This window comes from Carassius gibelio, chromosome A23, assembly GCF_023724105.1.
Source record: "Carassius gibelio isolate Cgi1373 ecotype wild population from Czech Republic chromosome A23, carGib1.2-hapl.c, whole genome shotgun sequence".
NCBI lineage: Eukaryota > Metazoa > Chordata > Actinopteri > Cypriniformes > Cyprinidae > Carassius > Carassius gibelio.
In genome coordinates, this window is record NC_068393.1 from 21,472,983 (window position 1) to 21,490,078 (window position 17,096).

At 33.9% G+C, this 17,096-nt stretch overlaps 1 protein-coding gene across 1 annotated transcript in view; it reads left to right on the top strand.

Moving 5' to 3' along the window:
- LOC127944774 (cadherin-11-like) overlaps positions 1–17,096 on the top strand; it is a 77,795-nt gene that overhangs the window by 2,083 nt on the left and 58,616 nt on the right. Inside the window, exon 2 of the mRNA XM_052541018.1 lies at positions 11,381–12,383. Within this exon, the coding sequence (XP_052396978.1) occupies positions 11,628–12,383 (756 nt within the window). The 5' untranslated portion in view covers positions 11,381–11,627. The remainder of the gene's footprint in view (positions 1–11,380; positions 12,384–17,096) is intronic.

The window sequence follows — 17,096 nt, forward strand, 5'->3', positions numbered from 1 at the left end:
TGTTTTATGAGCGTACTTTGTTAGTGATAGTCATGTGTGAGAAAATCTGAAATGGCTTCCAGTACTTGTTGCAAGAAAATAATGAGCTTTCTGACAGCTCAAACCTGGCAAACTGGCATTCATAGGGAAGTGTTTTGGCTTCTCGTTGATTTCTGGTCTTTAGTTTGTCTCTCTTAATGGATTCCATGCATCAGTCTGAGCATTAAAGCAAGATTACTACAACAACTCACTGTCATTACACTCTTGCCCTGTCAGGGTGTGAAAGTGTGTGCGTGTGCTCCAGCTTGTTCATTAAAAAACAAATTTGTTCAACAAATGTTCTGCATTATTATCAGTCCCAGTCTGCCTGTTAAGGGTGGAATGTGCCATTCAGCTCTGTTTGCAAAGCAGAAGCTCAGATCTGCATGAGATACTGAAGTGAGTTTGGTTTCCCTGAATCTCTCACATGCAATATGTGTGTGTGTCCCATTAATCTGACAAGCTTGCGGGTTATTTTTACTGGCGGCTGTGTTTGAGTCCAGTGAAGTGAGACTGGAACAGCGATTTACCATTTGAGATTCAGTGACCATTCATCATTACCCAACTGAGCCTGCATGATCACAAATATTCATAAACCTCTCACACTTGCACTCTAACTATCATTTGGCTTCATCCATTACTTAATTTTTTTAATTTTTAATTTAATAATATATTATATTATCATCCATTTTTTATGAACTATGTTTTAATATATTTCATTTATTTATTTATTTTTGTATTTTTATTTCTAACTATTGATGCATTCATTTTTAAATCACAGAAAATATCTTAGTTTAATTTTGCTTCAAAACAAGAATATAATTTACTATTTCTAGATCTTTTTTTCCTGCAATTGTTTAAACAGGTTTATAATTTTAGACAGAATTTATAATTCAATTTTTTTTATATTATTGGATAAATTGTATAATTAATGCATATATTCTTCAAAACAAGAATATAATCTTTTTTATTTTTTATTATTCAACAGGCTTTATCATTTAGACGGGAAATCAGCCAACAACTTGCTTATTAATAGGATGAGAGATTTTTTTATTTTCTTCAAAATTATGTATTTTTTAACATTATGCAGTTTCTGAAGTTCTTATTTTCTTATAATAAAGTTTATTTTTAACCATCACCCCAAACAGTAGTAACCCCTTAAAAAAAGGTTTTCTTATGGCATATTAAATCGGATGTAAAATACTTTTTTTTATAGAAGGTCTTATGCACTGGAGGAGCTGTGTGTATTCCAAATAACATTATCTACTTTCCATAACAATACTGAGTCTGTTTTTGATAATTTGGTCTACAGACAGGATGGTATCCATACTGACTCTCAGAGAAAAGTGGTGTTTTGCATTTACAAAGCAAACCTCTCACTTTCGCCGTTGAAAGTTTCAAATCATGCATTAAACATCAGAGACATTTTTAAGCAACCTCAAACAGAGGCTAGGTTCGGTGCTATGTGAAACATTAAAACTTTCACATATTAAAGAGCAGTTCTCTGCTGTGGTGTTCTGAGTTGTTTTTATTTTATTTACATGTTGCTATGTAGTCGCTGGGTGTTCTGGATGGTTGCTAGGTGATTGCTTGCTGGTCGAAGTCAAAAGAACCAATCCTTAGGTCTCTTATATATATCTGTGTGTGTGTGTGTGTGTGTATGCCAACATATTTTTTTTTTCTTTGCAAAAAAGTCCTCAGCTCTATCAAGAACCAGATTAAATTCACCTACTCACCCTCAGGCTTATCCAAGATGTAGATGAGTTTGTTTCTTCATCAGAACAGATTTGGAGAAATGTAACATTACATCACTTGCTCATCAATGGATCCTCTTCAGTGAAAAGCTGCATGTTTGTAAGAAACAAATCTGTCATTAATAAACTTCCGGTTATTGCTTCTGACTAAAATAGCCCTCTATTCATAGTATTGCATTCTCAAGTGAATATCTGAATCAGGAGATAAAAATGCATGGGCCAAGCACCGTTTATTAGCGTAAACAGTCCAAAATATTTCTAAACAAATATGTTGGTGGGTTTTGATGTGAGAGGACAACAGGGACAACAGACTTTTCAAATTGAGGAAGCATTATTTTGGATTATGGACTAGTATTTTGGCCATAAGCAATGTTTTGAATGATATAGATGCCTTAATGACAAAGCTTTTTCTTACAAACATGCAGCTTTTCACTTCATGAGACGTTAATGAAATAGAGTGGTGTGGATTATTGTGATGTTTTTATCAGCTGTTTGCACTCTCATTCTGACGGCACCCATTCACTGCAGAGGATCCATTGGTGAGCAAGTAATGTAATGCTTAATCCATGCAAATCTGTTGCGATGAAGATACAAACTTTCATCTTGGATGGCCTGAGGGTGAGTATATTTTCAGCAAATTGTTTTTTTTGGGTGCCCTATTGCTTTAATGCATTGCATTGTAGGATACATTATTCTGCAAGTGGATTCTGGTTGTATAATGCACATTTTGGCAAATGTTGTAGGTCATCCAGGAATCCAGTACATTTAGGCTGTTTGCATGCTGCAAAATTATATACTGCAGGAATAGTACGAGTAACATGGTGCTCTTCCAAATATAGCCAGAGCCAAAGTGAGTTTAATGGGTTGGGGAAAGGGGTTCAGGCCTCAGCAAAACTGAAGTGTATCAGACGGGGCATGCGATGAGTTGAGAAGGAAGGATGCATTTGGAGAGGAAAGTTTGCTGTTAATATTGATGAGCAAGTGTTAATGTGATCCTAAAAGCAGCTCTAGCAGAGATGACATTATCCCCCCTTTTTTTACCTTTGAGAAGGGCTGTGAAAATGGGTCGAGAAAGGGGAAAAGAAGAGAAAACAGAGATTGAGCCATAGAGTAAGTCAAAGTTTTATGATCAGAAGCTCAGAACACTTACTGTGCTCCCCTATGACACAGAGCAGTGGTGAATTATAGAATAAATGAAAATTTGTCTTTTTTCATCACTTTGGTAAACACTATATTTTTTTTATCAATAAAAGGCAGCTGTACTTGCTTTTTCCATTTTAATAAATGAGGCTTAGTGAGCTATTGAGCAGGTTATAATCGTGTTGTGGTGTAGAGACCTGGAAAAGTGTAGGATACTAAAAAGGATTTGTAAAAGTGCTGTGTGTGTATATTTTGTATATATATTGTGACATCTACACAGTGAAGGTTTTATTTTAGAAAGTAGAGGCAAACATGGCTTAAGCAATGCACACCTTTTTATATATTTATCCTGTTTATTTATGTATTTGTATATGGCACTATTATCATATTAAAATAACTGAAATCTGTAATATCTAGTGGCTTGTGTCAGTATAGTGAATAAAATTTGTGTTTTGTAGTTAGTCGTAGTTGTCATTTAAATGTTGCTTGATATTGCATCACATGCTCATCACATGCTGGATCCGCTGCATTGAATGGGTGCCGTCAGAATGAGAATCTAAAAGCTGTTCAGAACATCACGATAATCCATAAACAAGCCACACCCCTCCAGTACATCAATTAATGTCTTGTGAAGTGAAAAGCTGTGTGTTTGTAAGAAACGGATCCATCTTTATGACGTTTTAACATCAAACTGTAGCTTCCGTCCTCTATCCATAATATTGCTTTCATTTCCAGTGAAAAAATGTCTCCCGTAAATCAGGAGAGAAAAATTCATGGATAAACTGCCATTTAAAAGCCAAAACAGTTCTTTACAAAAGTGTAGGTGGATTTTGAAGTGAGAAGACAACTGGACTATTTTAACTGGAGGAAGCATAAAATAACTTGATGGAATATTATTATTATTATTTTTTTTTCATTTAGAAACTTTCTTAGCTGTTCACTTAACAAGATGATGGACATTAATGGACTGGAGTGATGTGGATGACTAGTAGATTATTGTGTCATTTTTATCAGCTGTTTGGACTCTCATTCTGACGGCACCCATTCACTGCAGATGGCACGTAGTTGCAGATTAATGAGTTAGCTGACATGTAGTTGCAAAGTTATTTATAGTTAGTATAATGTCAGAATTGGGCTATCAAAATACAGTGTAACCACTGATTTTTATTGGCCATCAATGGTGAATTTTTTTTTTTTTTTTTTTTGCAAGCTGTAGTGTCAACATTTGACAGGGCCCTGATCTGCCAAACTCTGAACTGTTGGGTCCCACTGAATGGATCCCAATAAAATCTTCCTGTCTGCCATTGCTCAGCCAAAACAAATGATTCCATCCCACCATTTGCTGATTCAGAAGTCAGGATGATCAAACTATGCATAGGATAGTATTTTAGGAAGTATTTTAACATATATATTATATAAGTTGCAGTAAATAGATCTTCATGAAGGTCTTGAGCACCATGGAAGCTGTGCATATCCTATGTAAAAAGAGCTGCAATATCTGCTCGGCATAATAATGCTGAGTTTGTTTTTGATCAGCCGAGCTGGTAACTCTACTGACAGTCAGCACATTGGTAACGCAGAGTTGATCTGTAGAGGTAATACTAAATTATTAAGTGTTTTAATAAAACTTAATGCAAATTATTTACTTCACATAAAATGTGTTAACCAATGTAAAAACAAATCTCTCACTCTCTCGGTATAGATGAAACGGTATATTCGGAATGCAATGCAAGCATACTGATTAAAACTCTAACGTTGAAAACTTTGGTACGTTGATAAGAATTTAATAATAATTTCTAAATATATTTCTTACGATCCCCAAATGTGCCTTTACTTGTTAGACAATAGAGTAAAACAGTTATATTGTGAAGTATTATTACAGTTTAAAATAGCCTAACTGTTTTCTGTCTGAATGTATTTTAAAATCTAATTTATTAGTTTCAGCATTACTCCAGTCTTCAGTGATCCTTTAGAATCATTCTTATGTGTTGATTTGCTGCTCAAAAAATGTTTTTCTATTATTATTACCAGTGCTGAAAATAGTTGTGCTGCTTCATATTTCTGTGGAAGCTGATGCAGTTTTTTCAGGATTCTTTGATAGATAGAACAAGCTAAAAAGAACAACATTTGTTTGTGATACAAATATTTTGTAACATTATACTGTATATGTCTTTACTGTCACTTTTGATCAGCTTAATCAGTTCTTGATGAATATAATTATTTAAAAACTAATCTTAATGACTAGAATTTTTGAATGGAAGTATTCTGAATATTTCCTAGTTTTCTATTAAAAAAAAAAAAAAAAAAAAAAAAAAAAAATATATATATATATATATATATATATATATATATATATATATATAATAAAATAATTTTTTTATTATTATTTTTTATTATTATTATTTTTAAGAGTGTTATTTTGGAAGTACAATAAGCTGGATGGATGAAGGAGATAGGATGGAGGATTGAGGAAGAGAAATGCCTGGTAATTATAGTTCTTAAGTCTCGTTATGTTGGTGACAGGCTCCATCATGCCTTGGGGCTCAAAAGATCAATGGCTGGGACCTGACTCTAATGCTAACGAACTTCAGATCATTAAATGTATGGGTGCAGAACACAGGAATTAATTATACCGTTTATAGTTTCAATTTATCAGCTCAAGGAGATAGTTCGCACTCCTCAAGGCCTGGGGGGGTCCTAAGTCAGTATAGATCCAATTTGGACCCACATGAAGGACCGTATTGAATTCTCAGCTCAGCAAGGCAACACTTCTTAAATTTAATGTGGATTCTTTGAGTTGGCCTCTCGGAGTGAAGGTTTGATGTTAATCATAAAATGCTACCTCATATAAAGAATTCGCTGTCCTTATGACTGGTGCAGCATGCATGAATACAAAACAACCTCTAACAGTCAGAAACAATATTATCAGCTCAGAGAGACTGACACAATTCCCTGTTGCACAGCAAGCATAAACTGGAAACACGATGACAAGGAAAAACAGAGTTTGTCACAAGCTTTATTCGTTTGTTCTCTGTCACTTATGTCAAAGGCTGTTGATTAATTCCTCTTATTCACACAAGTGAAAAATACTGTAGACACAGTAAAACTGGCTAGTAATAATGTACATGCTTTTGTTGTAGTAAAGCTGAGATTTTGATAGATATTTAAGATGTGGTAAAGATCAACTATGGTAAAAATTTGATGCAATCAAGCTTGAACGCAGTAAAATAGTAAAGCCAAAATATGCAAAAAAAAAAATAAAATAAAATACATAAGTCTTAGAAAAGGGGAAATATAGTAAAATACTTCAGTTTTATATTTTAGATATATTAAAATGCCGTAAAAAGCACTCGTGATTAAATAAAGACAGAAAATGGTAAAATACTTGATGCAGTAAAACTTTAATATAGTAAAATCCTTAATATGTGAATATGTGGTAAAATACTTAAAATATAGAAAAGCTTAAATAGTGTAAAATGCTTGAAAAAGTAATGGATTAATGTAGTGAAGTGGAAATGGTAAAATAGATGTGGTAAGTCTGGAATATAGTGAAAGACTTGAGATGTAGTAAAGCTGGAATACAGTAAAATATCTAAGACATAGTAAATCCAAAATGTAATAAAATACTTAAGATAGTAGATAGGGTAAAATACTTGAATTGTAATAAAGCTGAAATATAATACTCGAGACGTGGTAAAGCTTATATGGTAAAATACTTAGTATGTGGTAACTTGAATATGGTAAAATATTCAGATGTGGTAAAGCTGGAATATGTTAAAATACTTTATATGTTGTAAAGCTTGAATATGATGTGGAATATTGTAAAATACATCAAATGAAATAAAGCCAAATGTAGTCAAATACTGCACGTGAGATGCGGTAAAGCTGTAAATTGGTCAAATACTTGAGAAGGTGGAATATGGTGAAATACTGAAAGGATAAAAAAAAGCTGACAAATGGTAAAATGCTTGAGATGTAATGGGGAACATGAATGGAAATATCTTGACATATATTAAAGCTGAAATATGGTGGAGTACTTGCTGTGTTAAGAGCTGAATTGGTGTAAAATGCTTCATTGAGTAGAATTGGAATATGATAAAATGCTTCAGATATAATGAAGCTAAAATGTCAGAGGCCTGATCTGAACCCTTATTTCTCAGCATTAAACTGGACTCAGAGTGACGGGAAAAAAATCACCCAGGTCAGTGTGTTCTGATCTTTATTCTCTTGTTTACTGTCACACACATCAAAGGCTGCTTAATCAGATTGGATTGGATTCAATCGCATAAGTTTGGCTTCGACGTTCCATTACAGTCATGTTCAGCCCACTCACTTCCACCTGTCTCTGTTACTTTCTCCTGTGATACAGTAGCTGTCACTGCCACTGATGTGTGGAAACAAAATTGATCCACAGCCGGGGAGGCGGCGGCCAGTGCAGCGACTTTATTGCTTTCTATTAATGATGCGTTTCATGGCCGATGGTACAAGCTCTTACGATGTGAACACAGACCCAGGGCAAGCAAAACTGTCATGGGGATTTGTGTACATATCATATATGTTTAATTCAGTCCGGGGACGGGCGTGTTCAGAATAAATGAAAGTTAATCTACTTTCCAGGGGAGATGCGACGGCTTGATGTTGGTTTTAAATGGCAATTCACTACAGTTGAAAACCAATCTAAGTCAAGGTCTAATGTGCATGTCTTGCACTAGGCTGTGTCTTAATATTCTTTCTGAGAAGAGGGTCTGTGACAAAGCTTTGAGTTGAACTCCAGGGATGTGTGTCTGAAGTTACACTTGTGTAACTCATACTTAGTCAACTGAACAGACCCCTAAGTTTGGAATAAATAAGATAATTTAAAATGTTTTCGAAATAAGACTCTTTTACTCACAATGGTTGCATTTACTGAATAACAAATACAGTAAAAACAGTTATACTGTGAAATATTTTTTCAATTTAATAGAACCATTTTATATGCTAATACATTCAAAAATGTCATTTATTTCTGTGATGCAAAGCTGAACTTTCAGCATCACTCCTTACTCATTCATTACTCTAGTCCTCATGTGATCCTTCATCAATCATTGTAATATGATGTTTTATATGCTATATTGTAATATGATGATTTGATGCTCAAGAAATGTTATCAATGTTGGAAACAGTTGTAATGCTTAATATTTTTTTTGAGGAAACCGTGATAAACTGCAATTGATTAATTATAATCTTTCGTTTTTTTTTTAACAAAGACATTAATACGTGCTTTTTATTCAGCAAGGATGCATTAAACTGACCAAAAGTTACAGTAAAGATACAGTGTTATAAATGTTTTTGTTTTCAAATAAAAACGGTTCTTTTGACCTTTCTATTTATAAAAGAATCCTGAAAAATGTATATATGTAAAAAAATATTAAACAGAAAAATTGATTTCAACATAACATAAGGGTATACATAACCAGTAGTGAATGAAAATAAATATTATTCACTGAGAATACAAATGCAATGCTAAATAATCTCTACAATTTAGAGCTGTACAGAATTAAAAGGAAACATGATAGTGTTAAAAGCTTGAGCAACAAAAAAGCTATACGATTTTGCACCACTTACATTTTCTTGAGAAAACGTTAAAAGGTTTTTTTTTTTCTTTTTCTTCTTTACTTTCATCTTGGGTATGTTGTAAAGAAATACAATTACAAAATGCCACTTCTGTGCAAACACTGAGGTCCAAGAGTCCCACAACTTTGATAATTGAAAGTTTTGATGTAGCCTGAGCTCCGAGCCAGTCAGGATTGTGAAAGCTGACATTTGAGGTTTCCTTCTGAATCACTGATCAGAGATTACTTACAGCACTGCGGTCTCTTGAGAGATGCACCGAGTTCAACATGACTGTGTTGGGTTATTTTTTTTATTTTATTTTTTTGAGAAACGCTTAAGTACTCGTAGCAAGGCATTTGAAGACTGATTTAGTCATGTCTTTTCATATGCGCGTGTGTGTGTGTGTGTGTGATTAGATAATCAAGAAAAAGGCAAAATAACAGCTCTTAAATTTAGCTCCAGTGCCATGGCCATAAGAATACTTTGCTAAAAGTGTGCTGTTATCTTCTGCCTAAAAGTGTGAGGAGAGCTGCAGGGTTGACTGGTTTCTCTCCTGCTCTTAATCTGTTTAGGGAAAACTGTCTGACTGTTTAGAACACAACAAGATTTTAGAGAAAGCAATACAAAGTTTACCAGCACAGGTAAGATACTTTAGATGCAGTAAAAATGGAACATTATAAATGCAGTAAAGCTAAAGTACGGTAAAGATTAAATGAAATAATTAAAATAATTCAGATGTGTACCTGTGTGAAAAAGAAGGGTGATTTATTGTAATAAATGTGCACTTGTAGTGCATTTCAAATCTTAAAAGTATATATTTAAAAAACTGTACTTATATGTAATATATATTTTTTTTTAATCCTGTCATGCCTTATATAAGCATGTTATGATGTGTAGACGAACATACAAAAGTAAATGTAAAGTAAGTGACTTTAATTTTAACTGTAGTGTGTTATTGATATTATATTTATTATTATATAAGTTAATATATTTTACATTTTAATATTTGAATCATTTCAATGTGTATTTATAAATATATTCAAATACATGGTATACAAGCTCCAGAACACCTAAAAGTATATTTTACAAAAGATACTGTACTAACCATACTTCAAAAACGTAAAAAATACATAAATAAAAATACACATAACCTTGATGTTAATTGCTTTCAGCTAATTGCATTTAATATGCATTTAAACTATAATACATTTTTATTTAATCGCAGTTAAAATGCAATTAAGTGTCTAAAAACATTACATTCAGTTTGCACTTAATTATGTTATTTCAATATGAAGTTAAAAGTCTACTGAAATATACGTCTTTTTCTCAAAGTTAGTAAAGCTAGAATTTGGTAAAACAATTGTTATATTAAAGGACAGCTGTTGTACAGCTAAATTATTGTAATATATATATATATATATATATATATATATATATATATATATATATATATATATATATATATATATATATACTTTTTGCAATTTTTAAAATATTTTTTAAAGAAGACAGAATTGTTTGTTGAAATGGTCAAGCTGTTTTTAGTTTAGATCTAAAAAGGCCTCTAAAAATGTGCTAAAATAAGTGAATGAGGATATGGTTTGCTGCCAAATTGTAATATGGTAAAACTGTAGCCTTAATTTGGCAGGTAATAACCTCGTCCGTACACTTAAAACATCCCTGTAAAATGCTCAAACACACAAATCAACACATTTTCAAGACCCTGTCCCTGACTGTTTCAAAGTGCTTAGCCACTTAAAATGCAAGCCAGTAATTACATTTCATGAACATTAAGTTTGTGAGATGGCCAAGAGCAGTTTAAGGAATATTGCAATATTGGTTTTTGCTTCTTCCACTGTTAAAAGATGTTGCAGGAAAGGTGCAAGATTGTTTTTTGAACATGTTCAGACTAGACAAGCTACCTGCTTTTGTCCATTTCACATAAATATAAAGCATATCCTTAAACGAAGTATTAGATATAAAGTAATATATATCTGTTGTGTGTTGTGATTCTTTATATCGTTGCAGAAAAAATTATGTAAAATAATATTTTTGCACAGCTATTGTTTTCATAAAGAAAGAACACTCATGTAAAGCAATACACACTACGTGGAAAATCCCAGCTGACAGATTTATTTATCCCATCACAAAAAGTATATATATTGTCTCCTAGCTCTTTACATAAAGATGGATATATGTTCAACTGCATCTGCATATACAGTATACATACATAAAGTGATATATACTATAAAGCAAATGTCAACTGCATGATTGCTTGTAAGGTCGCAAAATGTCATCGCCCAGTTTTTTGTTATATAAAGTTACATATATATGCATGTCAAAATTTTATTAGCATATGTATACGGTAATACAGTATATAAAATATCTCAACTGCTTGATTGCTTGTATCATTGCATGATGTACACTATACTATTGCCTAGTTCTTAATCTGCTAAATTCGACTGTAAGGCATGAAAAAAAAATTAATATTTTCATGATTTTTCAGAAAATCTATTTAAAAATTATTTGAAATGTATTGTTAAAGGTAGTTTTGTACATACATTTCAGAAAGTGATATCACACAAAAAAGTTTAAATGGGAGTGTCACATCTTTGGCTTTAATAAAGACTGATTTATCTTATTTTGGGCAAGTAATGGAAAATAACCACTCAGCTTTGGAAGACTTCTTTGGAGCAGGCCCAGATTTTAAGTGATTGAAAGCTTTATGAACCCTCATGCACATTTCTGTACCCATGATTCTCTGCAAACTGTTACCTAATTGAAAATGTGTTATTTTTTTCAGTAATCCTAACCACAAATGGCAATTACGTTTACTCTTGATCAGCACTGATTCTTCCCCTTATCTCTTTGAACAGGTTTCCCTGATCAAACCAAAAACATGGGAATCACCATCTGTGTTTAACTGGACCTAAACTGAGAAATATAATCCAAAAAATCAAATAAGATGCTAAATGACCACTGAGACTCACGAAGAATAAGGAATTTAGAAGAGGAGATGAATGGATCATCCTCCCATAGTGTGAGAAATAGCATGAGTGAAGGTCTATCTTATTGTATTTCCCCCTGTGGCAAACATTGTCACTAATAACGAAGTGAGGCACGATGAGTGGCCATATCTGGGCTGCATTGCTCTTTCTGTGCATGTGCTTAGAGCTCGGGGGAAGCAGTGCTCATCTAAAAAGATGGAAGAGTGAGGAAACAGCAAGGAAAGAATTTCAGGTAGAGCTTCTAGACGTGGAGGAAAGGCAAAGTGAGATGTCATTTACCAACACAGCAGGAACGCCAAGTTTAGCAAAGAAAAATGAGGATCATTTGATGATTTCACCAAAAAGAAACAAAGATGCAATTGAGTCTGTATCAGGACTGCATCATGCTCAGATGAAAGAAACTGCAAAATTGGAATTTGAAATCAGAGTGACTCCAGTTTCGTTGTATGGCACGAGTGTGAACACAGATTCTACTCCACATAATATGAATAATTATTATCCCAAATCCAAAGGTATCCCTGAAATCACAAAGATGACATTATTAACTCTTAGCCAGGACCAAGATCGTTTCATTCCCACTGAACGAACTCCTGCAGTAGAGGAAACTAAAACTGACAGATCCACTCTGGATGGCCCATTGGATATCAGTGTGAACCCTCTGAAGCCTCCACCTGGGTTAAATAGCGGCGGACAGGAAGTGAAAACTGTAATGATGGGAAATCAGGAATCAGACAGCAGTGGTGATTTCCACAGGACCTTTACTGGACGGGATGAGATGCCTTCACAATCCCGCAGCCGAAGAAGCTGGATCTGGAACCAGTTTTTTGTGATAGAGGAATATAGTGGACCAGAACCAGTGCTGATTGGACGGGTGAGGTGAACATTTGTATAATTCTTTTTTATGCCTGTGTTTATTTAAAATAATGACCAGCTTAATTTGGTGAAACGTGATGAAAAATAAAATGGCTTGGTTACATAAGATGAAAAGGAAAGTCTTGGTAGGAATTGTTATAGGAAGAAGTACAAATGCATATTCTTTGAAATAATGTGCACTGACAAAACACTTTTTTTACGTTGACTTTAAAGGGGTAGAACATTGAAACATGATAATTCTGTCATTTACTGACTCATTCATGAATCCTCATGTCGTTCCAAGCCTGCATGACTTTGTCTTCTGTGGAACACAAAAGAAGATATTTTGAAAAATGGTGTTCATTGTTCATAAAGAAAACATCTTTTGTGAGCAAAAAAAGAAATGCGAGAAGAAATAAATGCATATATGTTCTACTTTGAAAGAAAGAAAAACTTATTTTTAAAGAAGTTTCTTCTGCGCACCCAGGCTGCATTTATTTGATTAAAAATACAGTAAAATTGCAATATTGTGAAATACAATTTTCTATTTTAATATATTTTATTTAAGAAAAAAAATCATTAATATTCTGATTTATTGAGTTTGATTATTATCAGTTATTATTGGTGCTTAGTTATTAATAAGGTTTCTTATTATTATCAGGGTTGAAAGGTTTTTCAGGATTCTTAAAAATGTTTCTAGAACAGCAAATTAGAATGATTTCTGAAGGATCATGTGACATTAAAGACTGGAGTAATGATGCTGAAAAGACAGCTTTACATCACATAAAATGAACATTAAAAAAATATTCAAATAGAAAACCTTAAAAAAAAAAAGATTTCACAATAACTCTCTCTCTCTTTTTTAATTAAATAAATGATGAAACCTTTGGTTACAGAATTTTTTATCCCTTTTTGGTTTTAAGTTTTCAAAACATTTTAAGCTTGCAAACATGCCTACACTTTCCTCGTTGCTAAGCGGTTGCTTAAATAAATCAATTGCATAATAAGTCTATTGCATTACCTCAAGAGTTTATTAAACATGGGACTTGGACAGTAATTATTAGATGTCCCCAGAAAAAAAGACTGCAAAACGCAATTACAATGCTTGCTGGTCATTTAGAGACACATGCACAGACAAAGGCATGCACTAAAAAACCCAGATGCTCGCACACGCTCTGTGGTAATGAGCTGCACTGGATGGATCGCATTAGCTGCGATTTACACTGAGTACGTTTGCCAGCAGAACACAAGGCTTTAAAGAGTCTTAATTAATTAATTACACAAAAAATAACGCGTTAACTAAGATTAATTAATTACAGAAAAAAAATTCCCGCATTTTTAATAACTTATTTTTGCACCGCGGAACGTTTCTCACTGGATTTGTTTCGGCGCACCGATTATACTGGAGCACCAACTAGCGTTCGCTCCGCATATCACTGCCAAGGGGCAAGGAACTCGACCGGAAGTTGAAGTCGGGTGGGGGCTGCCATCTTTTAGCAGAACTTCACTTGCGTTAGCATTCCCATTGACTCCCATTCATTTTGGCGTCACTTTGACAGCGAATAACTTTACATCTGAGGCGTTTAAAGACTCTGTTTGTCCATTATTTATTTCTAAAGATACACGACAATGTATAAAGGGCTCCATTACCTTCTATGTTACATTATGGCCCCGTATAAACAGTTTTTGTAAAAAATAGGCTAACGATTGCGTCATAACCACTCGGCTCTCTGTCGCATTACCGTACAGACAGGAGGAGAAGCTCGCAGGCAATTAACTTAATATGGCGTACTGTCGTTACATTTTAAAATACTATACAAAATAATTAATCAGAATACTTACTCCTGCTCACTCACGACAAAGAACTCCCCGCTCAAGCTCGCCGTCTCTGCAAGATTAACGATGGCAGTTTCCACGCACAGCTACTAGAAGATTTACATCTGTCAGACAGGTTGCTGACGTCGTCAAGCTTCGTTTGAGTCTGCGCATCAGAAACGGAAGTGCTAAAAAACGCTAAAAATGGGCTTCATTTGTCTCAATTGAGTTCCAATGGGGTCGCTGTGTCCATTTCTGTTACTGTCTATGATCACTGCTGCCTGCAGCACATCGAGCCTCAAGTATCACCTCAACGCAAAACATATAGCAGCTAGCGTGGACTTTACACTTTATGTTGAACTATATATTATTTTGTTGGTGCAACAGTTTATGTTGAACTCTTTATTGTTTTGGCCAAGGTTATTGAGAGTTGGACTTAGTATGTTATGGCCTCTGAAGCAACAGAGAGATGTTTTCTAATAGTCAGTGTTTCTAATGTTCTGAATGTAATTGACAGTATTGTGTTTTACTTAAAAAAAACTCTTTACAGAAGGTTCCAGCACCTATAAGCTTCCTGAATTTCTGAAATGTACTATTTCTAAATTGTTTCTAAATATGCTATTGCTACACTTCATGGCAAAAATTGCACTGGTCTGCTAGACTTGGTTGAACAAAAATAAACAATATTTTGTTGCTTAAGCTTATGTATTCAGTCATTATTCAATGGTATACTATAAATCCATGTGAAAAAACTTGGTACTTCTCACTGTTTTCAGGTCAAATATTTATATGCGATTAAAATGCGATTAATTTCGATTAATTAATTACAAAGCCTCTAATTAATTAGATTTATTTTTTTAATCGAGTCCCGGCCCTAGAAATAAGCTTAGATGCAGCAGTGCAGGCTTAGACCTCATGAAATCAAAACAAGAGTTTAGTCTATGTCTGTTAGCTTTGGGGCCAATCTGCAAACAAGTGTAATCCTAAACGTTTACAAAATTAACTGAATTTAGCAGGTTTTGTTTTGTTTCGTTTTTTGTCCAAAAAATCTTCTCTCTACCACTTGCAATCAACTAGCAATAGTAGCAAATAGTAGTTATTTGTGGCTCCAGTTTTGTTGTGTTAACACAGGTTCTATTTGACATTATATGAAGAATTATTATCCCAAAGACAAACAAAAAAATCAATCAAATCACAAAGACAGCAGTATCACCTTTAAGCCAGAACTGCAAAATAAATTTCCCCCCAATAAAATGCCTTCTAGAAATGCTCTCTACCACCTGCAATTGTCTTAGCACCTGCAAAAATGTATTTGAAATAGTAATAATATTTCACAAAATAACAGTTTTTACTGTACTTTTTTAAATATAAAATAAATGCAAATAAATGCATTCTTGGTGAGCATAAGATACTTCATTCAAAAACATTTGAAAAATCCTAAAGCCCCCAAACTGTAGTGTACACAATCATTGTTGTTGTTGTCCAATCAATGCTAGAGGTGCAGAAAATGGCACACTTCACCTTTAAGAGATTTGTACCCATCACAGCCTTTTCTCTACAAAGACAAAGGAGCCACTTGGATCAATTTAAACACTACAGTGATCTCCAAGTGTAGACATGCATATTGGAAGCAACTATTCAAAATCAGTTTTTATCATTGAGAAATCAAGTGTTCACATACTATGTGTGTGAATGTGTGCATTTTGCCTCATTTTAACTCATTAGTGGAGGAAGAAACAAGCGTAGGAGAGATATGCATGTGGTGTTTCTGAAAGAACAAATGTGGACACCAGAGAATCAAAAAGAGAGAGAAATGGCTAGATCAAGGAGAAGAGTGTACAACAGTGTGGATGAAAGAAAATGAGGAGTGAGGGGGGACTTTTCCTACTGGGAAACTCATCAGAGATCGTTTCCCAAATTTCAATCTTTTTTTTTTTTTTTTTTTTTTTACAGCCTCTCTTTTTTTTCTTTTTGCATATTGGATTCATTTCATTCCCACAGTGAAACATTGTAGTGTACAGATGACTGCAGTAGAGCAATTAAAGCACAAATCTGAGAGAGGGTGATTAGGAGATTTATATAACAGATTTGAGAGGAGGTGAATGAAACAAAGAAAATGGGATGCGGAAATACAGATTGAGGTTCAAGATGGTGCTTCAAATCAAGTACTTTTGCTGCACTTGTAGTTCATCTAAACAATTCTGCCCTACAAACTGAGTTTTTTTTTTATCTCTTTTTTGATTGTGCAACTTGTTCAAGGAACAATTGACCCAAAAATAAACATTTGCTGAAGATTTGCCTTTCAAGATGTACAGTAGATTGTTTGATTCTTTGTAGTTTTGTTTCTTCATCAGAACAGATTTGGAGAAATTTAGCAACATCTTCAGTTCTCTCTTCACAGCAGTTCAGTCAGTGTACTGTTTGAGTGCATGCATTACTCCGGGATATTGGTTTGTTTGAACTCAGAGGGAGTGTCAGCCACATTAAAAAAGTTAACAGCTTAAGTCATTTGTGGATTAATGTGTATAGGAGACGTAAACCATTTAAAACGATTCAGTTTGATTTGGTGAACTGGTTCAAAAAGATTCGTTACATAGAATGATAGTTTTTGCTATTTTTGGACCAAAATGTATTTTCGATGCTTCAAAATATTCTAACTGACCCTCTGTTGTCACATGGACTACTTTGATGATGTTTTTCTTACCTTTCTGGACATGGACAGTAGACCGTACACACAGTTTCAATTGAGGGACTGAGAGCTCTCGGACTAAATCTAAAATATCTTAAAGGGGGGGTGAAATGCTATTTCATGCATACTTAGTTTTTTACACTGTTAAAGAGTTGGATTCCCATGCTAAACATGGACAAAGTTTCAAAAATTAAGTTTTTGTTCCAAAAAAACCTCTTCCGGTTTGTC